The sequence below is a fragment of the Manihot esculenta genome, chromosome 16, assembly GCF_001659605.2.
Source record: "Manihot esculenta cultivar AM560-2 chromosome 16, M.esculenta_v8, whole genome shotgun sequence".
NCBI classification, from domain to species: Eukaryota; Viridiplantae; Streptophyta; class Magnoliopsida; order Malpighiales; family Euphorbiaceae; genus Manihot; species Manihot esculenta.
The window spans coordinates 31,181,325-31,204,265 of NC_035176.2; the positions used below are offsets into that span (position 1 = coordinate 31,181,325).

Below are 22,941 nucleotides of genomic sequence, written 5' to 3' on the forward strand. Positions count from 1 at the left end.
GATTTCGAGACCTTGAGATCAAACCGCGTCCGATACTGGCTGTGGCCTACTGACCTTTAGTTACCTCTTGGTTCTTGCTTTTGGAATTTTGCACCCAATTTGTGTTTCTTTATTTGAATTTAATAAGCTTATCTATTTGAAAATCCACGCGGATTGAGCCATACCCTAATCCAATTATGTTCAAATATATAATAGGAAACTTATTAGGTTTTTATAAGTATTTTATTTATTAATTTATTATTTTTTTATATAATTAATATAAAAGTCAAATATAATTAACAAATTTCTTTATTTTTAAAGCGAATATTTCGGAGATATTCGAATTTGAGATTTATTGTATTTAAAAAATTTTAATTGAGGAAGGCATATGCATTTAGTTAACCCAACATAATTAAAATTTCCATTAACTAACATTTTAATTGGCACACGCTATAAAATTAACCAATTTGAATTAATATCAATAAAAAAATCTATAATAATCGAATTCTATTGATTTGATATAAATATACAAGTGATAATATCAAATTATAATTTTTTTAATTGATTTAAAAAAATTTATTAAATTTTTATATATAATTATATTTTAATTATTATATATTTCATAATATAAATTTTATTATTTAAAAATAAAAATCCATCGACGAATTACTATTCAGACTTTTTGTATAAATTTATACATATAAAACCTAATAACTGAAAATAAATTCTAAGTAGTTCGTCGTAATTACACATTTAATAAGATTTACTCTATTGGTAAAATAAGATTTACTCTCAAATATCATTAATAATACGGCATTTACAAATTAATTAAAAATAATTTTTAATTAAAATAAATTATATTTTAATTATTAAAATTTAATAAAACATATAATTTAATTCTTATATTTCTAAGTTTGATTTCAAAGTTTGATTTTATTATTTAAATAGCTTTTTGATTATAATTCACCCATATGTTTTCAAAAATTAATCTTTATATATTACAATTCTTTATAAATAAATATTTAATTTTTTTATAAATTAATATTTTTTTTTTTTTGAAATGGGGATGGGGATTCAAACCTGAGATCTATCAGATTTAACCGGATGCACTTACCATCAGACTAAGTCTGAGAGTGCTATAAATTAATATTTTTATATTTATTAAATTTTAATATATTATATTTAATATTAAAATAATAAAATAAAAATTAAATTAAGGGCCTTTGAAAGTATACATCCACATTTTAAGATCAAAGATCTTTCCACTTCATTTATTTTATAGAAAATATTTTATTGAAATTTTTTTAATAAATTTTTATATTTAAAATATTTAAAAAAATAGTTAACAAAAAAATATATTTTTTTAATTAAAAAACTATTTTAAAAATAATAACTTTATGATGTTGCTGAGATTAGATTGATGATGTAATTAAAATAGAATTGTTTTGTGATTTGCTAGAACCTGTAAGGAAGGAAGTGTGAGGTGGTAGGTAGTGTGAGGTGGTAGGTAGTGTGAGGTGGTGGTGGGTGCCCACGTTAGTCACTTTAACGCTTAAGTTGGTATCATGAATAGAAGAGAATACAATAAATTGCTTACGGTTTTTATGTAAAAGAATAGCGTACTTTTATTTTTGAGATCGTTCTCTTTTTATACTGTAAAAGAATGAAAATAAATATAATATTTTTTGAAAATTCAATAGTGATGTTGTCAACTGCTCGATAATGGACATCGTCAGTGAATTAAGTTGATAGTCCCACGATCTCTGGTGAAATGGAAATATGTCTAATAATGTAACTCTGTACCAAGACTCGACTTATCGGGGGTGAGTCTTGATGATATTCCAGGTGTCAAAGTGTTCGAGTCTCCTTCTCTTATAGTGAGATCGAGTTTTCCACTTATAAGATCCTTACCACATGACCCTTATCTTATGGTGACAGTTCATAACTTTTTTTTGGCGAATGTTATGTAACATCAGAAGTCCCCCGCTAGTTTTCGACTCTTCAGATTTGAAGGGGACATCTTTTATCGAGGTCTGAGACACGTGGCTCTTCAAGATTGGCTCTTACTATTTACGTCACTTCGTCTACGGAACCTTTTGGCATTGTTGCACAGTTTGTCGTGTCATATTTATCGCCTGCTATCAAAACCACTTTTATAAGAGTCCATTATCTTTTTTAAGCATTACTTTTTGCGTTTTTCTGCAACTTCTTTTTTCAAATAAATTAATTCTGTGACTCCCCTTTCAATTTAAGCCCTTTTTTAATTTACGTTAATCTATGTTGTCCTTTTGATATGGATAAGAACATCTCTTCCTCTCTTGGCGGGGTTTCCAGCTCTTCCTCGGACGGCTCCATCTAAGTGCCAACCCCCATTTTTCCCTTGAAGGAGATCTCCGAGAACAAGGGTGGCTCCTTTAGTGATATCCTGTTCATCCTTTCAGATAGCAATGTGGATCGTTTGTATGACACTTATCACATTCCTTGGGATCCTTTCTGAATCTTTGCTCCTCCTCCCCACATCCATGCTAACAACTTTATTTCTGCTAGTGACACCATCATGGTTTTTGAGGAGCAGTTGAAGGCAGATCTCTGTTTTCCTTTAGACCTCTTTTTCATGGAGGTTCTTTGGTTTCACAAGCTCTCCGTTCTCAGATTCATCCTAATAGCTGAAGAATCTTGGTAGCCTTTTTGTTCATGTATTTTAATAATCATATTAGAGTAACTCTTTTCTCTCAATTGTACCAATTGGGTACTCGTAAGAACGAGGAGTTTTAGTATTTTAGTAGCCGAAAGTACTTGAATATTTTTAATCGGATGCCTTCTTCTTTGAAATGGTGGAAAAATAAGTTTTTTATCCTCCGTCATCGTACTCTGAAGTGTTTTGGGCACTTTTAGACTAGCTGGCATTACTGGGTAGAGCTGAAGAAAGATGAAGTGCGCATAAGAAGAGAGGAAGACAAGGCTTTGACTTCCTTTATAGTGATGGCTAAAGCCTTGAGGAAGATTGATATTACTCAGGTAGTGAGGAGCGCCACCTTGTCCTAGCAGAGCCACCTGCTAGCAGGCCAGGCCCACATTCCTTACCTGCCCCGCCTTTTTGAAAGCATACCCTTTCTCAAGATTATGGTACTTCCCTTTTCAATATTTTTATTTTCTGAATTGACCATCTTACTTACTTTTTCTCTTATTTGCAAATATGGCTGGACAAGCAGGTTCGCCGAGATGGTATATGCTGTTCGAAAGGGTAAAGCTTTTACTGCTAAGGTTACCAACCCCCCTACTAAGCGTGCTCGCCCTTTGAGGGACGTGATTGTACTTTCTCATCCTACTTCCCAACCATAGGCCGAGGAACTGGTACTCCATGAGCCTTTGGTCCCCGACGCCTCTATTTCTGCTTCAGCCCCTGCGCTTCCACTGATGTCCCATCTTCTTCCGCTCCTGTGGGTGTTGGGGTTGAGTCCTCCTGACCCGCGGGCATTCAACGTCTGGCCTTTGCACTAAATAGGGCACCTTCTCTCCTTGATGACCCTTCTCTAGGTCTTCTGCTAATCAAGAGTGCTTTTAAGACCCACAGATCATCGTCATTTAAATGAGATTAAGATGGACGAGCTATTCATAAACTCTATTCATTCCTCGCTGGAGGGGGCCCTTTGTGCCTATGTAGTCAAGGAGCATTTTAGGACCTTGTGGCGAAAATTTGGCTCAAATGAGATGCACAATGAGCTTTTGGCCGAAGAATGTTTGACCTTGAAGACCTGGGTGGCCGAGGTTGAGGGTACAATGAAGGAGACCATAGAATCTGTGGACAAGTTTCAGGCTGATCTTGACGCAACCGTTACCTCTAAGCTGGGCCCTGAGAATCGGGCTAAATCTGTCGAGGATCAAGTAGCCTTATTGCAATGCCAGGTTTTGGAGCCGCAGGCTCAAGCTGAGAGGGCCCGAGCCGCCTCCATTAGCGTAGCCGAGCTAGAAGCGAAACTCCAGGAGACAGTGGCCCAAGACGAGGAAATGTTTGTTTAGGGTCAAGATTCCATGAAGAAGGAGCTGATGAAGCGTTATCCTTTTGAGGTCTTCTCTTGGATAGACGATATCCTCTCCTAGGAAAAAGGTGAGGATGATGGGAAGTATGCTAAAGATACTCGCATTGAGCGTGATGAAGTTATACCCTTTGATCAAATTTCTCTTATAATAAATGTTGAGAATTTTGATGTAAAAGAGACTCGGGCGAATGAGGCTGATGACTCTACCCCTTTGTAATCTTTTTATATTTAATGAGAATGTTTCCTTTGTATATTGTTCATATTTCCTACATATGATTTTTCTATGAGAAAAAGGGTTTGCTCGTGTCATTAACATTTGTTTATGACATTTAGTCACTGGCCCATCTTGGGTCCATGAGATAAGGAACTTGTCTTGTGGTTATAAATCGTGACCTGGCGTAAACTACCTTATAGTCTCATTTCGTGGGATCAATTATCTCAGTGGTCTGGCGGGAATCACCTTGTGATAGATCCTGACAAAATTTTGCATTGGTTATTTATGTGACCAACGCCCAGGTGGCTTGGCAAAAATTGCCTTGTGACTTGACTTGACTAAAACTTACCTTATGGCCTTCATTTGTGGGACTAATACCTGAGTGGTTTGATGAAAATTGCCTCGTGACCTGGCTTGGCTAAAATTTACTTTATGCCCTTGATTTGTGAGACCAACGCCCGAATGGTCTGACAAAAATTGCCTTATGATCTGATCTGGCTAAAATTTACCTTATGGCCTTGATTCGTGGGACCAACGCCCAAATGGTCTAGCGAAAATTGTCTTATGACCTGACCTAGCTAAAACTTGTCTTATGATCTTGATTTGCGAGACTAATGCCCGAGTGGTGCTGAATAAGAACATATCATGTAAAAATACTTTGTTGACTTTATTAGTAAAAGTTCGTTTACATATGAGAGTAAAACCAAATTGTTTGTCAAAATGTAAACAATACCGGAACAGATACTTCGAGTGGATGACCTTTACGGGGGAATGTTCCCCTTGCTTTATAGGTAACCAGGCTGTAATCTTGTCTATCCTTCATCGGGTCCTTTTGTTATCACATGTATGACTCTCACGGGTTTTTGATCAGGAGTTGTTTCTGGGGTTATTTCCTTAGGCTCGGAAGTTTGCCCTTCTTTTTTCTTTTCTTGTGAACGGGCCATCCCTTTTGAGCCTCTCGACCTCATCCTTTAGTTGTCAACATTCTTCCGTCGTGTAGCCATGATCTTTGTGAAAGTGACAATATTTGGTCCTGTCCCGTTTGTCCGCCTTCTCAGGATTTAGCTTGGGAGGCCACCTGATCTCTTTGTCATTCTTCCTGATCCACATTAAGATATGGGTTCGTGAGTCATTTAGCGGGGTTTAATTCCTATACTTACCTTATTCATCCTTTTTTGGCAAGATGAGATAGGTCCTGTAATCCCCTTTAGGGGCTCACCTATCGAACTTTTGACTTAGCTTTTGACTCTCCTTCTTGTCTTCTTTAAATGTCTGGATCTCATTCTCTAACCTGATATACTTTTGGGTTTTGTCTATCAGCTGTTGGTATGTTACCGCTGAGTTTTTATTAAGGAATCTATGAACTTGACATTACAGGTCTTTTTTCTTCAACGCTTCACATGCTATCTCATGACTTAACTCTTCTACCTGTATGGCTTCAGCATTGAAACATGCAATAAAACTTCTTAAAAACTCGCCCTCTTCCTGGTGGATCTTTTACATATCTGAGGAAAGTTTTTTTAGAGGTATACAAGTGATAAACCTGAATTTGAATATCGTAGTAAACTGTGTAAAGTTTCAGATTAAATTTGGGCTTAAGTGTTGATATCATTCCTGAGTCAAACCTGTGAGCTTTGACGAGAACACTTGGCATAACACAAAATCATTTACATCTTGAAGCTGTATGGTCGTCCTGAAGATGGCTAGATGGCTTCGAGAGTCTGTCGTTCTGTCATACTTATCTAAACTAGACAATTTGAACTAAGCGAGAAACGTCTCCGCCAGTATTTCTTCCGAAAGTGGTGAAACCTCGTCTAGACAAAAATCCTCTTTTTGTTCCTTTTGATATTTTTGTAGGCCCATATCTTTGTACGCCCCGTACTAACTTTCAATCCACTCATTTTAGAACGTCATCTAATTCACCTTCAGACTCAGACTTACATTTTTGTCGTACTTTGGTCGCTTCTGTTTGATCCCTTGGGGTGTCTACGAAAGTTTTCTCTTTTCTACCAGGGTCCATCTTATACGCCTCTTTCCGGGCCTTATACTATTCGAGAGTAGCTTGCAACCTTTAGATATATTGGAGTATCTGCTCGTTATTCAAATTATTAACATCTACTTTGTTAACCATTGTGGGCGTATTCTCTCGAAGGTCTGGGACAGAGAAAATGATGACACCCTCATTGATTGTAATATTAGTTGCGGTTGTAGGGTTATTGGCCATTTTGAGAGCGAGAGGAGAGAGAAGGAATAGAAAACCGATCGTAATTCAAATGAATGAAAGGGATTCAATGGATTTTCCGGTAACGGGACCAAATGATGTTGCTTAGATTCGATTGATAACGTGGTCAAAGTGAAATTGTGCTGTGATTGGTTAGAAACTGTAAGGAAGGAAGTGTAAGGTGGTAGTGGGTATCCACGACAACTATTCCAATGTTCAAATCAGTATCGTGATGAGATGAGATCGTATTTTTCACTTTTTAAATCTTTATCACGTGACCCTTACTATATTGTAATTTTCAATTTTCAGATTTTTATCATGTGACCCTTATCTTTCATATTTTTACCACATGGCCTTTGTTTTATAGTAACAGTTTAGACTTTTTTTAAATAAATATTTTATAACATCACTTCCTCCTTTCAAAATGGGAAACCAATTTTCAATTTTGAGAATTCTATTAAGACTTTCCTATTAGATTTGTTAATATATTTTATTTTTTAAATATAAAATTTAATAATAAAAAATAAATGATTTCATTATAAAAAAATTTTAAATATAAATTATTAATTTTCTATAAATAAATAGAGGTTTAGTAATTTATTTATTTTTATTTAATTAAGAAAAAAGAAAATGATATTTTTTATTTAATTTAATTTTATTGTTTCATATATATGATACTAAAATTCAATAAACAGCCAAATTAAATTGTGTATATAATAATTTATTAGTATTAAAATATTTATAAATCAATTTGTTAAAACATTATAATTAATTTTAATTAAAAATATAAACTTTAAATTAATGGATTAATAAAATAAAATTTTAAAAACTTAATTTAAAAATACATAGTCTAATATATAATATTACTAAATAACAGAAAATAAATTATTATCTAATAGTAATATTTTATGGAGACCAAAGAAAAATTTTTAAATTATAAATATTTTTATTATAAATTAAATTATAAGATCGTAGTTAAAAATGTATTAAACTATTTAGGTATTTTTTATAATTTTTTAAATTTTAATTTATATATATTAAAAAATTGAAATTATTGGAGGACGATACGCGACAGTACGTGTGAAAGAGAATGTGAGATAATTCTAAAATTTATTTAAAGAAAAAACAAATTGCAGGTATTTAGTGACCCAATACAAGTTCCTTTGTCACCATTCCCAGAAATTGGAAGTTTCCTATTCTGGACAATACAAGCAAAGACGAATGCATAAATATAAATAAAATTTATTAATTAATTTTTAAATTTATAAAAATTAAATCATTTAAAATTTTTTTATTTATTTAATAGTTAAATTTAATTAAAAAATTAATTATTATATTTTTAATATATTTTTTAAATAAAAAAATTAATTAATAAATTACACTAAATTTAAGAGATTAAATAGAAATTCTTCCATCAATAATATAAATAAAGGGATAAAAAAGGTTTAATTTTTTTTTGAAAATTAAAAAAAAATATACTGTTATTTTTTTGTTGTGCACGAAATTTCCTATTCATATTCCTTGTCACCCGTAACATATCCAGCTTCTCAGTTTTGTCTTAATGGCTGAATTTTCTATTGCATGTCAAGCGTCACGGCCAAATATTTTATTTTTATTTTTAATCAATACTACTGATACTTTATATCATTGTAAAAATTTATTTTATTCTTTCAACTCTATTCAAGATTTTAAAATCATTTCTCTTTAAATTTTTACATTATTTTTAAATTTAAATAATTTCAGTTAATTTTATCAAACTAATAAATTTTATTTAAAATTCAAGATTTTATTTATTATAATTTTATTTTAAAAAATTATGAAAGTATACTTTAACGTGATATTTCTTATTTTTTATAAAATAATAATATATCAGTAATTATTGAAATTTTAACTTTTCAACATTGTTTGCTTTTTGTGATAAAATTTTTATTTTTTAATAACTGTATTTTTATAGACCGTTTATAAGTAATTCGTCGTCGTAGTATTTTAACTACTCATATTTTAACTAGAGAATTTATTAGATATAATCGTCTATCTATTTGAAACGATATCTCTTTTTATTTAATAAAATTTTATTAATATAATCAGTAATTTTATTTTAAAAAAATAAAATAATTATTCATAAAAAGGTTGTGAAATTGTTTTGTTTTTGAAATTTTAAGTACCTGTTTAACACTATATCAAAAGTACCTGTTTAACATTATATGAGGAAAATCATTATCTTAAATATATTAATCAAAATTCAGTTTGCATATTAAGTTTATAAATTTAAATTATGTAAATTAATATATTTAAACAATTTAAAGAGAACTTGTAATTTTATAATATATGATTTTTATACATTTTTAAAAATCTCAAATTTCTTTTTTTTTTTTCTAACCCACTAATTAAAAAAATAATAAAAGTATACTTTCTTTCAAATAAAGTATAAAAATTAAGAAAAATATTTTTCCTGATTTTTGTAATTCCTCTCAAATAAAGTATAAAGATTGAGAAAAACATTTTTTTAAATATTGATGATTAAAGATCTCTTTTAATATTATTTTGAAAATTAATATTAATATGTAAATTAGATGGTCTTTTAATTATATATATATAATAATTATTACTGGAATTATTTATATTAATAATGAATTTAATATAAATGTTTTAATTTTTTTATATATTTTCTTTAAAAATTATTATTTAAATATTTTTAAAAATATTAATTTTTTAAAATGAAAATTATTAATAAAATTATAGTTTTATATAAATTATTAATTAAAATATTTAAAATTAAATAAATTCAGATATTATTTAAATAATAATAATTAGATTTATAAAAAAATTTAATTGAATATATAATAAATTTAAATATTAATAAAATTAATCAAAATTAAATATAATGATTTCCACGGACATTTTATCCATTTTACATCCTACTCATAGTCCACTACTCCCTTTATTTTTCACTTGTTTACGTGTTATGGGAGCTCTGATAATAAATCCACGGCAGCAACAATATATTAATTGAAAATTAATTTAATTCAAACATTTATTCTAAATTTTAATGGGGAATTAATAAACCTGATGTCATTTTCCAAGTCATTTTCAGACTTGAGAGGAAACGAGTTCAAACGCGAATCGGAGAGTCGGAGTCGGAAAATGAAATAATGGGCCGAATACTCCAACCTCAACGGGCCTAAAAGGGCGGAGACAGCCAGCAAGGTGGATTGGAAATGAAGAAAAACCTGAGACCCGGGGATAGAAAATGAACCGGAAACGGAAAGGTCTTAAAAACTATACACGTGCCAACTTTACCTGTCCGTTACCGGTTACAGAATCACACAGTTTTAAGACTTACCTTCTTCGTCAATTCACACTTCTCTTTCTTTCTCTCTCTGTCTGTCTACTGCCATCCAAACAAAAATTCCTTAAAACGACCTTCAACGCTTTTCTTCACTCTCAACTCCCTTTCCAGCCAGAAAATCCAATTCTCAATTCTCGCAATTTCTAGGGTTTTAACTTACATGACCATCGTTCTCTTGCTCAAAGTGAAATGTTTGCTGCTAGTTTATCATCTCTTGTTTTTTTCTTTCTTTTCAATCTTTTCATACTTATAAATCCTTGTCTAGCTTTTACTGATCCTGACGATGAATTTTCAATCATCGGTTCTGATATCGTTTCCTTTCATGGAGATTATACTCCTCCGTCTCCACCACCACCTGCCCCGCCGCCTCACCCTCCGTCCGTGTCTTGCCAGGGGATTCTCGGAGGAATTGGCTCTCTTGATACTGTTTGTAAGCTGGATTCTAGCTTGAATTTTACTGAGGATGTGTATATAGAAGGAAACGGCACCTTAGATATACTTCCTGGGGTCGTTTTGAGTTGTCCTATTGGAGGTTGTTCTATTTTAATCAATATGACTAAGGATTTTAGCTTAGGCCAAAATGCTACGATAATAGCAGGAACTGTTGCGGTGGCTGCTTATAACGTGAGCTTAAGTCTGGGTTCGGTGATAAATGTGACTGGTTTAGCAGGTGATCCTCCGCCTCAGACCAGTGGGACACCGTCGGGGGTGCAGGGGGCTGGCGGAGGTCATGGGGGAAGAGGAGCGAGTTGTGTTTCTGATAATACGAAATTGCCGGACGATGTCTGGGGAGGGGACGCGTATTCGTGGTCGGACTTGCATGAGCCATGGAGTTACGGGAGCAAAGGAGGGACCACGAGTAAGGAAGATAATTACGGGGGGGAAGGGGGTGGGAGGATTGGCTTTGACGTGACCAGTTCGATTGACGTAGGGGGAAGTTTGTTGGCGGATGGTGGTGATGGTGGCGTCAAGGGTGGTGGTGGGTCTGGTGGCAGCATTCATATCAAGGCTCACAGAATGTAAGCCCCTTTATTTATCTAAATTCAGTTCGATGGGTTTGGCGTTCTTTTTGATGGATTGCATTGCCTATATGTTTATTTTGCACTTAGAATAATGTTGCGTTTTACAAACTTGCATCTTGTGAAGCAATTTGCAAGTAAATTGGTATTTCCTCTTTGTGATATGTTTAATGATGTTGGAGAAGCAAGCCACTTTGTATATTTTATTCAAGTACACTGGTAGTGTCCTTCATTTCTTTGCATATGATACGTACTTCTTTGGTAGAATTGCCGCCAGTATGAGGTCGCTTGATAGCATAAAGTTAGGTTCCCAAGATAGTTGTGTTCAGTGTAGAGTTTATTACAATCCTGTTTGGCATTGAGTTTGGAGGCCAGAAAATTGCTTTTTAGAAAATTGCATTGAAAAAAAGCTTTTCGGCTTTGGGAAAAACTGTATTGTTGTTTTGGTCTTCTTAAACTATATTATATCAAAAATAATTTTAAATTATTGTTTAATATTTTCTAAATAGTATTTTTAAGAATGTGCTTTCCTCAATTAAAGCTCAAACAACAATTCCAAACGGGTTCTAAATCTTCCAAAGGGCGTTCTTTATTGATAAGGATGTGGTGTCAACTGTCAATTAATTAGCATATGCAAGAGTAGATTAAGTGGGATGTAATTTTGCAGAAAAAACTGATGTTAAGATTTGATGTATGCTGTGATAAGAGGCGAAGGACAATGTTGCTGAACTATGAAAACATAGGAGATGTTCTTTCTTAATCCAGGAATCTCTGCATTAATAGGTCATTGTGGAGTGTGATATAGGAGGTATTGATGAATCATCAGCTATGTTTGGGACCTTAACCCTTCGTTTTGCTTCTTTTTCTCTTTATTAGGGATCTGAGTTTTGAATTTTCATTGTGATATGTGTTATTCATAAGTGGCTTAAAAATCTTCCCAACTAATAATTTTCTTCTATGAGGAACAGGACTGGAACTGGTAAGCTAAGTGCTTCAGGGGGTAATGGATTTGCTGGTGGTGGTGGTGGAAGAGTTGCTATTAATGTTTTCAGTAGACATGATGATACAGACTTCTTTGTTCATGGTATGTGTTGGACTTTGTCTTCACCTTTTTATGTTATCATCATCCCATCTGGAGCTGTATCTGTCTTCTTTACAGGGGGAAGGAGTTTTGGTTGTACAGGAAACTCTGGTGCTGCAGGGACATATTATGATGCTGTCCCTCGGAGTCTTATAGTTAGCAATAACAACATGCCCACTAGTACTGACACACTTCTGTTGGAGTTCCCCAAACAGCCACTTTGGACGAATGTTTATATTCAGAATCATGCCAAGGCTTCTGTTCCATTATTTTGGAGTAGAGTTCAGGTTATTGCCAGCTAATTCTTGTTTCCTTACCATGAACATATTATGATTGAATAATTAGTTGTTGGAGAGCTTATCACAGGATAAAGCAATGTGTGAGATTTTTTTTTTCTTTTCTTTTTTTTATTTTGGGGGGGGTGTTGTTGAGTTCAACATGTGCACCCACCCACCCACAGAGATACAAAACGAAGGGAAAAGGAAAAGTGAGGTGAGAATTGTTTTGTGAAATTTAGTAATTTTGATGCTTTTGCATGTTTGTCCACAATATTGACTACGTAGCTGTGCCTTGTGTTGCTTTTCCAAGTTGCCCAATTTTTTGACAGCTAGCTGCTTTTGCATTTGGAGGTCTCAAAATGTCCTGCATAGCTATTATCTATTTATGATCATCAGTTTTTAGTACCTAATATTGTGGGTCATAATGAACTTATTTATAGTATGTCCTTGTTATGGTGGAAAGTCATTTTAATTCTTTGTAATATTACGTCTATCCTTCTATTGAACTTTCACTTATTATTCCTTTTATATCTTTCAATCTCGTATGCTACCCTGTTGTTCTATCTATAGGTTCAAGGACAAATTAGTTTATCATCCGGTGCAGTTTTGAGCTTTGGCCTTGCGCATTATGCCTCATCAGAGTTTGAGTTGATGGCAGAAGAACTTCTAATGAGCGACTCTGTTGTTAAGGCAAGTGAGAATCACTTCTTTACCTCTGTCTTTCCTTGTTATTGACATCTACTTTTTTAATTTCTATACAGTTCCTGTATCTGTTGCCTTGGGCAATGAGATGATTAGTTTAAAAGGTTGCTATTTTTCTGCTCATAATACTGAGAGTTTTTACTTTCACTGAATTAGATATATGGAGCTCTTCGCATGTCTGTTAAAATACACTTAATGTGGAATTCCAAAATGCTTATAGATGGGGGTGGTGATGCAATTGTTGCTACATCTTTGCTTGAGGCCAGCAATTTAGTTGTTCTCAAGGTATTTCACCTTCAAAATCTTCCTCATTAATCAGAATACCTGATTATGTTATTCCCTATCTTGAATATTGATCTTGTATCTTTTGTCAGGAATCCTCTGTGATACATTCTAATGCAAATTTGGGAGTCCACGGGCAAGGCTTTTTGAATTTGTCTGGACCAGGAGATATTATTGAATCACAACGCTTGATTTTATCATTATTTTTCAGTATAAATGTAAGCTGATACCTATTACCTATGGTGTGCAAATGTTCTTTTAAGACTAGATGGAAAAGTTTTGATGCTTGTAAATTTGAGTTTATCTTTCTAATTAGCTTATGTTGTTGATGTTTAACTGGAACTTTAATCCTGGGTAAGGACTAGCCAAGGGATAATTTATTTGGCATAGCTGCTTGCCTCTAATTTGTTGTTTGTGCTCTTCATATTTTGAAATTCTTCAGCTTGATTAAAGCACCATTTGTCTAAAGGTTTTTAACTAGCTGCTAGAGATAGTGATGATATGATTCTTTTTTCTTCAAGTACTTTTAAGTTGGATGGAGAGATATAATTTGGTTCTATTTTTAAATTTGCCTTTTTTCATAAAAATTAATTTTATGTTTTTTTAATACTCATGCCATTAAAAATCTCTTTACAATTTGAAGGTTGGACCTGGTTCTGTTCTTCGAGGACCCTTGGAGAATGCCAGTGATAATGATGTGTAAGTCATATAGAGCTATTACAGTGAAAGACTGCCATCGTTTATTTGGTATGGTATTTATTTTTTGCTCATGATAGGGCACCGCGGCTATACTGTGATCTTCAAGACTGCCCCATGGAGCTAATTCATCCTCCTGAAGATTGTAACGTGAACTCTTCGCTGTCCTTCACTCTTCAGGTGTTCCCTTTGCCAGATTGAGCACTAAGGACTTGGTCAGATTAATGGATGGTTAACTGTAGCATGATAGACTCTTTTCGTGTTTCTTATAAATGGTTGGCTCATCTGGCTACTGCAGATTTGTCGAGTTGAAGATGTTATAGTTGAAGGCATGATAACAGGATCTGTCGTTCATTTTCACTGGGTTAGAAATGTAGTGGTCCAGTCTTCTGGAGCGATCAGTGCATCTGGCCTTGGTAAAATGTCTATTTCTTTTTTATGAAAAAGGTTTAGCAGTACAAGTGATTGTCCCACTGATAGAGAAATTTTCATGGAATTTTTTTCCTCATTCTACAATCTCATGTTTGAGGTAGGATACAGTGGTACATTCTAGGAGTATATTTTATTTTACTGAAGTTTGATCTGAACTTTATGTAGGCTGCACAGGTGGGTTGGGCAAAGGAAAAGTTTCTGACAATGGTCTTAGCGGTGGTGCTGGGCATGGTGGCAGAGGTGGAGATGGATATTACAATGGCACTTCTGCTGAGGGCGGTGTTGCATATGGAGATGCCGGATTGCCTTGTGAACTTGGTAGTGGTAGTGGAAATGGTACTCTATCAGGGGCAACAGCGGGTGGTGGTATAATTGGTAAGTTGCCTAATGATCTCGATATAACTAAAAAATACAAGCATTTGTCCAGATTATGATGAGCAGGTAATTTTGTTACTTATTTTAGTTCTCTGTACATGATTCTGAAGCTCAGGAACGTCGCATTAACTCAAGAAGTCTACATGTTTTTTTGGAAATGGTAGATAGTATTTAGCTCTTCTTTGAGACAGTGGTTATGGCTGGTCTACTATTTGCATGTTCTTCATTCCACCCCCAATTATTGCATTGGGTATGAGCGGTTGATGCTCTATTGTATAATTTCTTCACTTTATTTGTTCTTTAGGTTTGTAAACTGATGCAAATTAATGGTCATTTACATTTGTTGGATTTTAGATATTATTTAAGTTTAATGACCCTTATTCTGCCCCTACATTTTTGGGAGATTTTTGTTTTTCTTACTTTGCCTCATTATGGATTTGTGGACCATTGTTTTATCTTCTCTTGAACAGTGATGGGTTCTATGGAGCATGCACTGTCTAGTTTGTCTGTTTATGGTTCACTTAGAGCTGATGGAGAAAGCTTTGGAGAAGACATCAAGAAAAGCAATTCCAAGATGATGTCAAATGTAGGTCCTGGGGGTGGTTCTGGTGGTACCATTCTTTTATTTATTCATACAATGGCACTTGGTTATTCTTCTTCCATCTCAACCATTGGAGGGCATGGCAGTCCTGATGGGGGTGGTGGCGGAGGCGGCGGAAGGATTCACTTTCATTGGTCAGATATTCCAGTTGGAGATGAGTATCTGCCAATTGCAACTGCAAATGGAAGCATTCTGACTTGGTCTGTATTAGGCAGTGTATATCCCATACAGTAGTTCTGATTATTTTATCTTCTTTGATTTATATTTTATTGAATGTTTTGGTTGTCCTAGTTTATACACGCACATGCACTCCCACTTATTTGTTATAAAAATGCTCATGGCTGGGTTATTTTGAAGTCAATTGATTTAAGCTTTTCGTTTCCCTGATGGCAGGGGAGGATTTGGTAGAGGTCAGGGTCATTCTGGTGGAAATGGAACTGTTACTGGAAGGGCCTGTCCAAAAGGGCTTTATGGTATATTCTGTGAGGTATTTTTACAAATACCATCTTGTCAATTTCTCGTGGACCATTTGAATATTTTGAACATCTTATGATCTTATGCCTGTACAATTTCTAGGACCACTGGCCTTGATATATTATTGTATTTATATCCTCATTCTGGTTGCCCTATATTGAGAATCCCATTTGTCTTGAAAAATTATTATGACCAAGGATATGTATTTGCACATCTCTATGCCCAAAAACCTTAGCTAGATCTATAAAATAATCAGTCAGGGTTCTTACTGTTTGTCGATTGCATTTTTAATGTTCCCTTGTTAGTGGATTAGTCAAAGATGCTTTTTGGTTAATTGCTATAAGTTGCAAAACAGGAATGCCCTGTTGGGACTTTCAAGAATGTTACTGGATCTGATAAAGTGCTTTGTCATGATTGCCCATTGTGGGAGCTTCCAAGCCGTGGTATATATACTGCTGTTCGAGGTACTTCAAAAATATACTCTTTTGTGCTTTTCTGTGAGCTAAAGGTGACTGATTTAGTGGATGCTCTTTCATCCCCCATGGCCCTCTCTAGAAACCACGCTACAGACAGAGATGCATAATTTCCTTTAAAAGGTTGCTTTGTAGAGTCTTGAAGTATGTATTTGACAGTGATTGAATTTTACTTCCCCAAACATAGGAAGTTTTATAGCATATTGCTGTTTGCAGTTTTAACCTCTGTGTATAACTGTGTCCCCTCAAATATTACTCCAATTTTTTTTTCAATAGGTGGTGTCACTGAAAGACCTTGTCCATATAAGTGCGTTTCTGACAGATATCACATGCCAAACTGTTACACAACTCTCGAAGAGTTGGTATATACTTTTGGTGGTCCATGGTGGTTCTGTTTTATTCTCTTGGGTCTTCTGATCCTGTTAGCTTTAGTGCTTAGTGTTGCACGGATGAAATATGCTGCTGGTGATGAATTACCTTCTGTTGTGCCTCCTCAACGTCAATCTCGAATAGATCACTCCTTTCCATTCCTGGAGTCATTGAATGAGGTTAGATGTTTTCCAAACACTAGTTTATATTTTATCAGTTGCCAGGTGAAAAGCTCACCACTATTCTTTACTTTTTGATATGAGATGATGATCCTGTTGTCTTTTAGGTATTAGAAACAAATAGAACTGAAGAATCCCGGAGTCATGTGCATAGGATGTATTTTATGGGTCCAAATACTTTCAGTGAACCTTGGCATTTAACTCACTGTCCTCCTGAACAAGTGATTGAAATTGTGTAAGCTCTCTCTCTGTCTGGCATATTTGGTGGTTAGATCAAGCGATATCTATTGTATTGGTATTTTCCTCTCTATTCATGGGTATATCATATATGGGAAGTTGAAGTGTATTAAATTTGCTCATAGGCTTACATTGATAGTCATCTTTGTATGGATTTTTAAAATATGACATTTGCCTGACAGATATGAGGATGCATTCAATAGATTTGTGGATGAGGTTAATGGTTTGGCTGCTTATCAGTGGTGGGAAGGATCAATCTACAGCATTCTCTCTGTTCTCGCATATCCACTAGCATGGTCCTGGTTACAGCAGTGTCGCAAGAGGAAATTACAACTACTCCGTGATTTTGTTCGATCAGAATATGATCATGCTTGTTTGCGCTCTTGCCGCTCACGTGCTCTCTATGAAGGGCTTAAGGTTTGTTTATTGATGCATTCTGAATGTAATTTTGAATATTCCTTTTCTTCTCTACGAGGAAGGACGCCTGTTCTTGAATATGCATCACTCTTCTGATAGCTATATGTTAATTCCGAGGACGTAAAATAATAGAGATATTGTTTCATCTTGTATGCAAGTTTTCTTCCCCTCTTTAGATTAGCTGCTCTGAGATTTAGAGGGTCAAGCATCTGAAAGGTGAAGATGCTTTAAACTTTTGGAACCTAAGAAATGGGATTAAGCTGAGGATAATTTCTGTAATATGGAAATCCCTTCCAAATGCATCAACTCATAAGTCATGAGATCTCTCATATAGGACTTCTTGGTTCTTAGCAATGGTTGTTGACAACTTGAGTGTGTACTTATATGTGCTTTTGAGACATGTACTGCACGTCAAGGAGCATTCTTTGCACAAATGGGGAAAAGGGAAGGGGAAAGGTGAACTAATAATAAATTGGATTGACTTGCTCTTTCAGCAGATATCCTCTGGAGCATATTTTGATCTTTGTCTAATATTGACATTGTATCATCAGCAACAGCTTTTGCATTTATGTGTATGGTGTTGTGCACAGGTGGCTGCTACTTCTGATCTAATGGTTGCATATGTGGATTTTTTCCTTGGTGGTGATGAAAAGAGAGCGGATCTCCCTCCTCGTTTGCATCAAAGGTTTCCAATGTCCTTAGTTTTTGGAGGAGATGGAAGTTATATGACTCCTTTCTTCCTTCACAATGACAATATTCTCACCAGCCTCATGAGCCAGGTTTGCTATTTGTCATACTTCAAGAGTAATTGTTTTATTGAATCCATAAATCATCCCTTCTCCCAGCACGTGCACATTGATATTCTTTTTCTTGTGTTTTTCTGCTGGAATGATTGCATATGATTTTGTATTTTTCTTCTTCTAAACCAGTCTGTTCCTCCGACCATTTGGTATCGATTAGTGGCTGGACTAAATGCTCAATTACGCTTAGTTCGATGTGGACACTTAAAGGTTACTTTTGGTCATGTTATTAGCTGGCTTGAAACACATGCAAATCCAGCTTTAAGTACATATGGTGTATATATTGATCTTGCATGGTTTCAGCCTACATCTTCTGGGTATTGCCAGTTTGGGATTGTAGTCTGTGCCTCTGAGAATGAGAATTTATGTCTATCGACTGAAGGTCAAGATGGATCTTTATTACCAGGGCGGCAGTCATGGTAAAACTTTTCTTTTGATTCTTTTGGTGCTATATCTGTATTCCTTTGAGCTTATATTTTCTCTTCCTGTAAATTTCAGTTTGCCTAGAGTGCAGAGAGATGGTCAACTGGAGAACCAGAAAGTAAGTGAACAGATAATGGCACGCAGAGGGATTATTGGAGGCATTTTGCATTCGAAGAATTTACGAACACTTAAATTAAGGAGGACCATATATTATCCTTTTGCTATCATCCTTCATAATTCTAAACCTGTTGGTCATCAGGTAATTCAAATGCTTATACTGTAAGCTTCGCTTTTGCTGATCATTTTCTTTTTCCAGTGGTCAGATTTCAGATGAAAGTCCATGATGCTTTTCTGACTCCCTCTCTGTTTTTTGTTGCAGGATCTTGTTGGTCTGTTCATCTCTATACTTCTACTAGCAGATATTAGCTTAGTCCTGCTAACTTTGCTGCAGATGTACTCTATTTCACTGCTCAATTTCCTATTAGTTTTATTCATTCTTCCTCTGGGCATACTGTTTCCATTTCCAGCTGGAATCAGTGCCTTGTTTAGTCATGGACCTAGACGATCAGCTGGTCTGGCACGTGTATATGCTCTGTGGAACATAACTTCCTTAATCAATGTTGTAAGTTTCTCAAGACATTTCTTGTATAACCAATGTGCCACTAGTAACTTGAATTTGATGATATGCCGGAATAAACAAATAGTTTTATTTGCAATAATTTCAATGTGAATATATTTTTTGTGACAATTTATCACAGAATTGATAACAGCTCTGGAAGCTTCCACCTCCTGTCATTGATCTTCTTGAAATTAAACGACATATTTTGTATCACAATTTCTAGATTCTTCAGAAGGATTACTTTTATGAACTTCTGATGTCATTTGCCCAAGCATTAAGAGTGTCTGAAATTGTTGGTTGTATCTCTCTTTTGTAACAGGTAACTGCCTTTGTATGTGGATTTGTCCATTATAAGATCTACTCGAGTAAAAAACATTTGAGCTTTCAGTCCTGGAATTTTAGTGTGTAAGTTCTAAGTTGGTTTTGTACTGTAGATGCTGTTTTGATAATGTACATTTTATAGCTATAGTTTTAGTGCTGGGTATGACTATGGGCAGGTAATTAGCATTTGAGTTGTGCATGTGTTTGTGGCATGATGCAGGGATGAAAGTGAATGGTGGATGCTTCCTTCTGGATTGCTGGTGTGTAAAATAATCCAAGCACGACTTATCGATTGCCATGTAGCTAACCAAGAAATTCAAGATCAATGTTTATATAGTAATGACCCAGAAGTTTTCTGGCAATCGTGAAGGCGTACATCTGTACAGATAGGTATATTGACTACTTTTTCATTCCGTTGCTTTTTATTCCTTCTTATAATATACGTGTATCACCCAGCTTTGGAAACCTAAACAAAGGAAGGTCGGGGGGGGGGGGGGGGGGGATTTTGGGTAGTCCATTAAATGAAAGCATAGAAGAAACCGGAGTAGAAGTATTTAGTTCTTGTTTATATGTGGGAAATCATTGTTTCTGCAATTTATTGGAAGTGGGTTTTCTGACATGAATATATACTCTTTGCCAATGTTTCCTGTTGTCTTTTGGTAGTCCATTGAATAGCTCACAAATTTATTGTATAGTTTTTGTGAAATTGTATTTGGATGTAACTACTCGTATTACAGATTGTGCATTAATGATATATTGATAGTGTGTTATCTTTGGGATATTGATACAAATTTATTGTATTGTATTGAATTGTATTGTTTGATTTTATTTTATTTTTATGTAAGTGATGCCACTGGCTTTTTGTGAAGTAACTCGAAGGCCAAAAAAATCCTGGCCCTGGAGGAATAATGAACCGAAATAATTTAATGTTTATGGAAAATGAAGCATCCAGTTTCGTCAGACTCTTAAAAATGATTAGACTTATATAAGATATACGCAGCCCTTTATTTGGAAAGAAGTTGAACTGTTGATGTTAGGCCGTAACGATAACGGATTGGATGAGATTTGAAGTAATCTAATCTAGTATTCGAGTCTGATAGACGAACATCTTGGAAATTTCAGTGGAGTAGAACGAAATTGACATATTGAGAATACAATTAAAGCCTTGGTATTTACAAGAGAGGAACTGTGTGAGAGCTCAAACGCACTGTTACTTATTTTTTTATATGGTCTGATTCTGAAGATTGGAGGAAAGGAGAGTTTGAGGGAAGTGATGTTTGTTGGTGATAATTTCTTTTTGTGTGTGTTGTTAAAACAGCGATGATAATGATTAGTATTTTATTCCTTTTTCGTAGTCGTTGGGGATGGAAAATAGTATCTAGAGTCGGCCGCGTAAGGATCCAGGTGGTGTTAAACCATTGGATTGTTAATTTCTTAATTTCTGAAAATAACACGTCACCCTTTACGATAATTGTCCAATTTCTAGAGCAAAACGGCATGATTACACGCATAAGATATGATTTGCATCCATCTTGTTTGATCGAGTCATTATTTAGGTAAGGGCAAATGCAAAATTTGAAGAGTTATTTTACTCTTAAACTTTATTTTTATGTAGATTTATTTACATTCTTGATATCACTTCTTTAATTTTTAATATTTAATAATTTAATTTTTTTAATTATTAAATAATTTAATTTTTATGATGTAGTAATTCATAAATACCGCATGTCAATTATAAAAATTAAATAATTTTATTATTTAAAAATTAAAGAATTAAATATAACAAAATTAAAATTGAAAGGTAAATTATATATTTTATTTTTAGGTAAGGCTATGGAGAGATTAGGATTATTTTGAAAATAAATTTCATTAAATTAATATACTTATTTTAATTAAATATGCATATATTTTGATATAAATATTTTTATTAAATTCATTTTCACTATATTGGTCTTCTTATTTTTCTACTTCTCTCCTCAATGCCTTCATATTATTATTATTATTTCCATCAGGTGGTCCACTCGGGTGTTGATTTCTTATTTTGCAAGCTGCATGTTAACTAAAAATAATACGTCACTATTTTGATATTTGTCCCAATTCTAGAGCAAAATGACGCGTGTGTGCATATAATATGGTTTACGTTTGTATTGGGGTTACTCTGGAGAGCTTGAGTTTATTTTTATATAAAGTTTTCTTCTTTTTCCTAACAATGCCTATTTCTGAACCATATACATGTTTTTTTCATTTAATAAGGTATTATTATTATTATTATTATCAAGTGGGCCATCGAGGTGTTGTTAAAACAGTAGAATGTTAATTTCCCTTTATTATATTTGTAGAGCAAAAGGTGTTGATGCTACGCAGTCCTAGCTAATTTTGTGAGAGTGAAAGATGAACATCTTGGAAATTTTAGTAAATTCACTTATTGAGAATACAATTAAAACGTTAAGTAAAATAATTTTTCCTCATCAAAATGTATTTATATGTTGTCTGTTTTTCAGTCAAAGAGGTCGATGGCTTTAATTTCATAGTTTTACTCCAAAATGATACGTCACCCTTTACGATATTTGTCCAATTTCTAAAGCAAAGTTGTATGATTGCATACATAGGTTATGATTTATGTCAATTTGTTTAGGTAAGGTTATAAAAAAAAATTATTATATTTATATTTTAATTTATATATTTTATTATATTCATCTTTTAATTTTTTTTCTTTTTTCTTTTAAGAACGCCTAATTTCTAACTATTTATATCCATTTTTTTCATTCAATAAAATATAACATTTGTTATTATTATTATTTCCATTAAGTGGCCGAAAAACAATGGTATGTAATTTGTCTCTCAAAATTTATTTTATCCATTAATTTTAATTTTATTTTGGTAAAATAATTTAATTTTTACGATTTGATATGTAATATTATATCATTAAAATTAAATTATTTAATAATTAAAAATTAAAATAATAATATATATATATATATATATATTCTCTCATTATATAAAAATTAAATTATTCAAAATTTAAAAATTAAAAAAATAATTAGTATAAAAATTAAGTTAAAGAATAAAATAATTTTTTATAAAAAAATAAGAACAGTATTTAGCCTATATATATAATCTTATTCGAATTACTAGATAGAGTTTAAGTTTATTATAAGAAGAGTTTTATTAAATTAAATATTTATATATTTATTATATAAATTTTAATTAAATATGTATAAACTTCAATATAAATATCTTTGTATTAAATGTATTTTTTAATATAAAGTCGAATTTATGTTAGATCTATCTTTTTAACTTTCCTACTTTTTCCCAACAATGTCCAATTCGGAACCATTCGACCCACATACAATTTGTTTT

The 22,941-nt window shown here is 33.5% G+C and overlaps 1 protein-coding gene across 1 annotated transcript; it reads left to right on the top strand.

Moving 5' to 3' along the window:
- Positions 1-9,786: 9,786 nt before the first annotated feature.
- On the top strand, positions 9,787-20,372 carry LOC110603631. The gene is made up of 22 exons (XM_021741428.2): positions 9,787-10,822; positions 11,791-11,906; positions 11,982-12,190; positions 12,752-12,871; positions 13,040-13,168; positions 13,258-13,383; positions 13,809-13,864; positions 13,942-14,041; positions 14,160-14,277; positions 14,459-14,668; positions 15,139-15,469; positions 15,663-15,756; positions 16,099-16,207; positions 16,493-16,764; positions 16,872-16,999; positions 17,184-17,418; positions 18,009-18,197; positions 18,348-18,637; positions 18,717-18,900; positions 19,021-19,263; positions 19,580-19,665; positions 19,802-20,372. The coding sequence occupies exons 1-22, from the start codon at positions 9,993-9,995 to the stop codon at positions 19,947-19,949; spliced, it is 4,323 nt and encodes a 1,440-aa protein (XP_021597120.1). The 5' UTR covers positions 9,787-9,992; the 3' UTR covers positions 19,950-20,372.
- The last annotated feature ends 2,569 nt before the right edge of the window (positions 20,373-22,941 follow it).

Coding starts and splice junctions, on each gene's coding strand:
- LOC110603631 (XM_021741428.2), top strand. CDS start 9,993: ATGTTTGCTGCTAGTTTATCATCTCTTGTTTTTTTCTTTCTTTTCAAT. Junction 13,169..13,257: donor GCAATTTAGTTGTTCTCAAG/GTATTTCACCTT, acceptor ATCTTTTGTCAG/GAATCCTCTGTGATACATTC. Junction 15,470..15,662: donor AATGGAAGCATTCTGACTTG/GTCTGTATTAGG, acceptor CCCTGATGGCAG/GGGAGGATTTGGTAGAGGTC.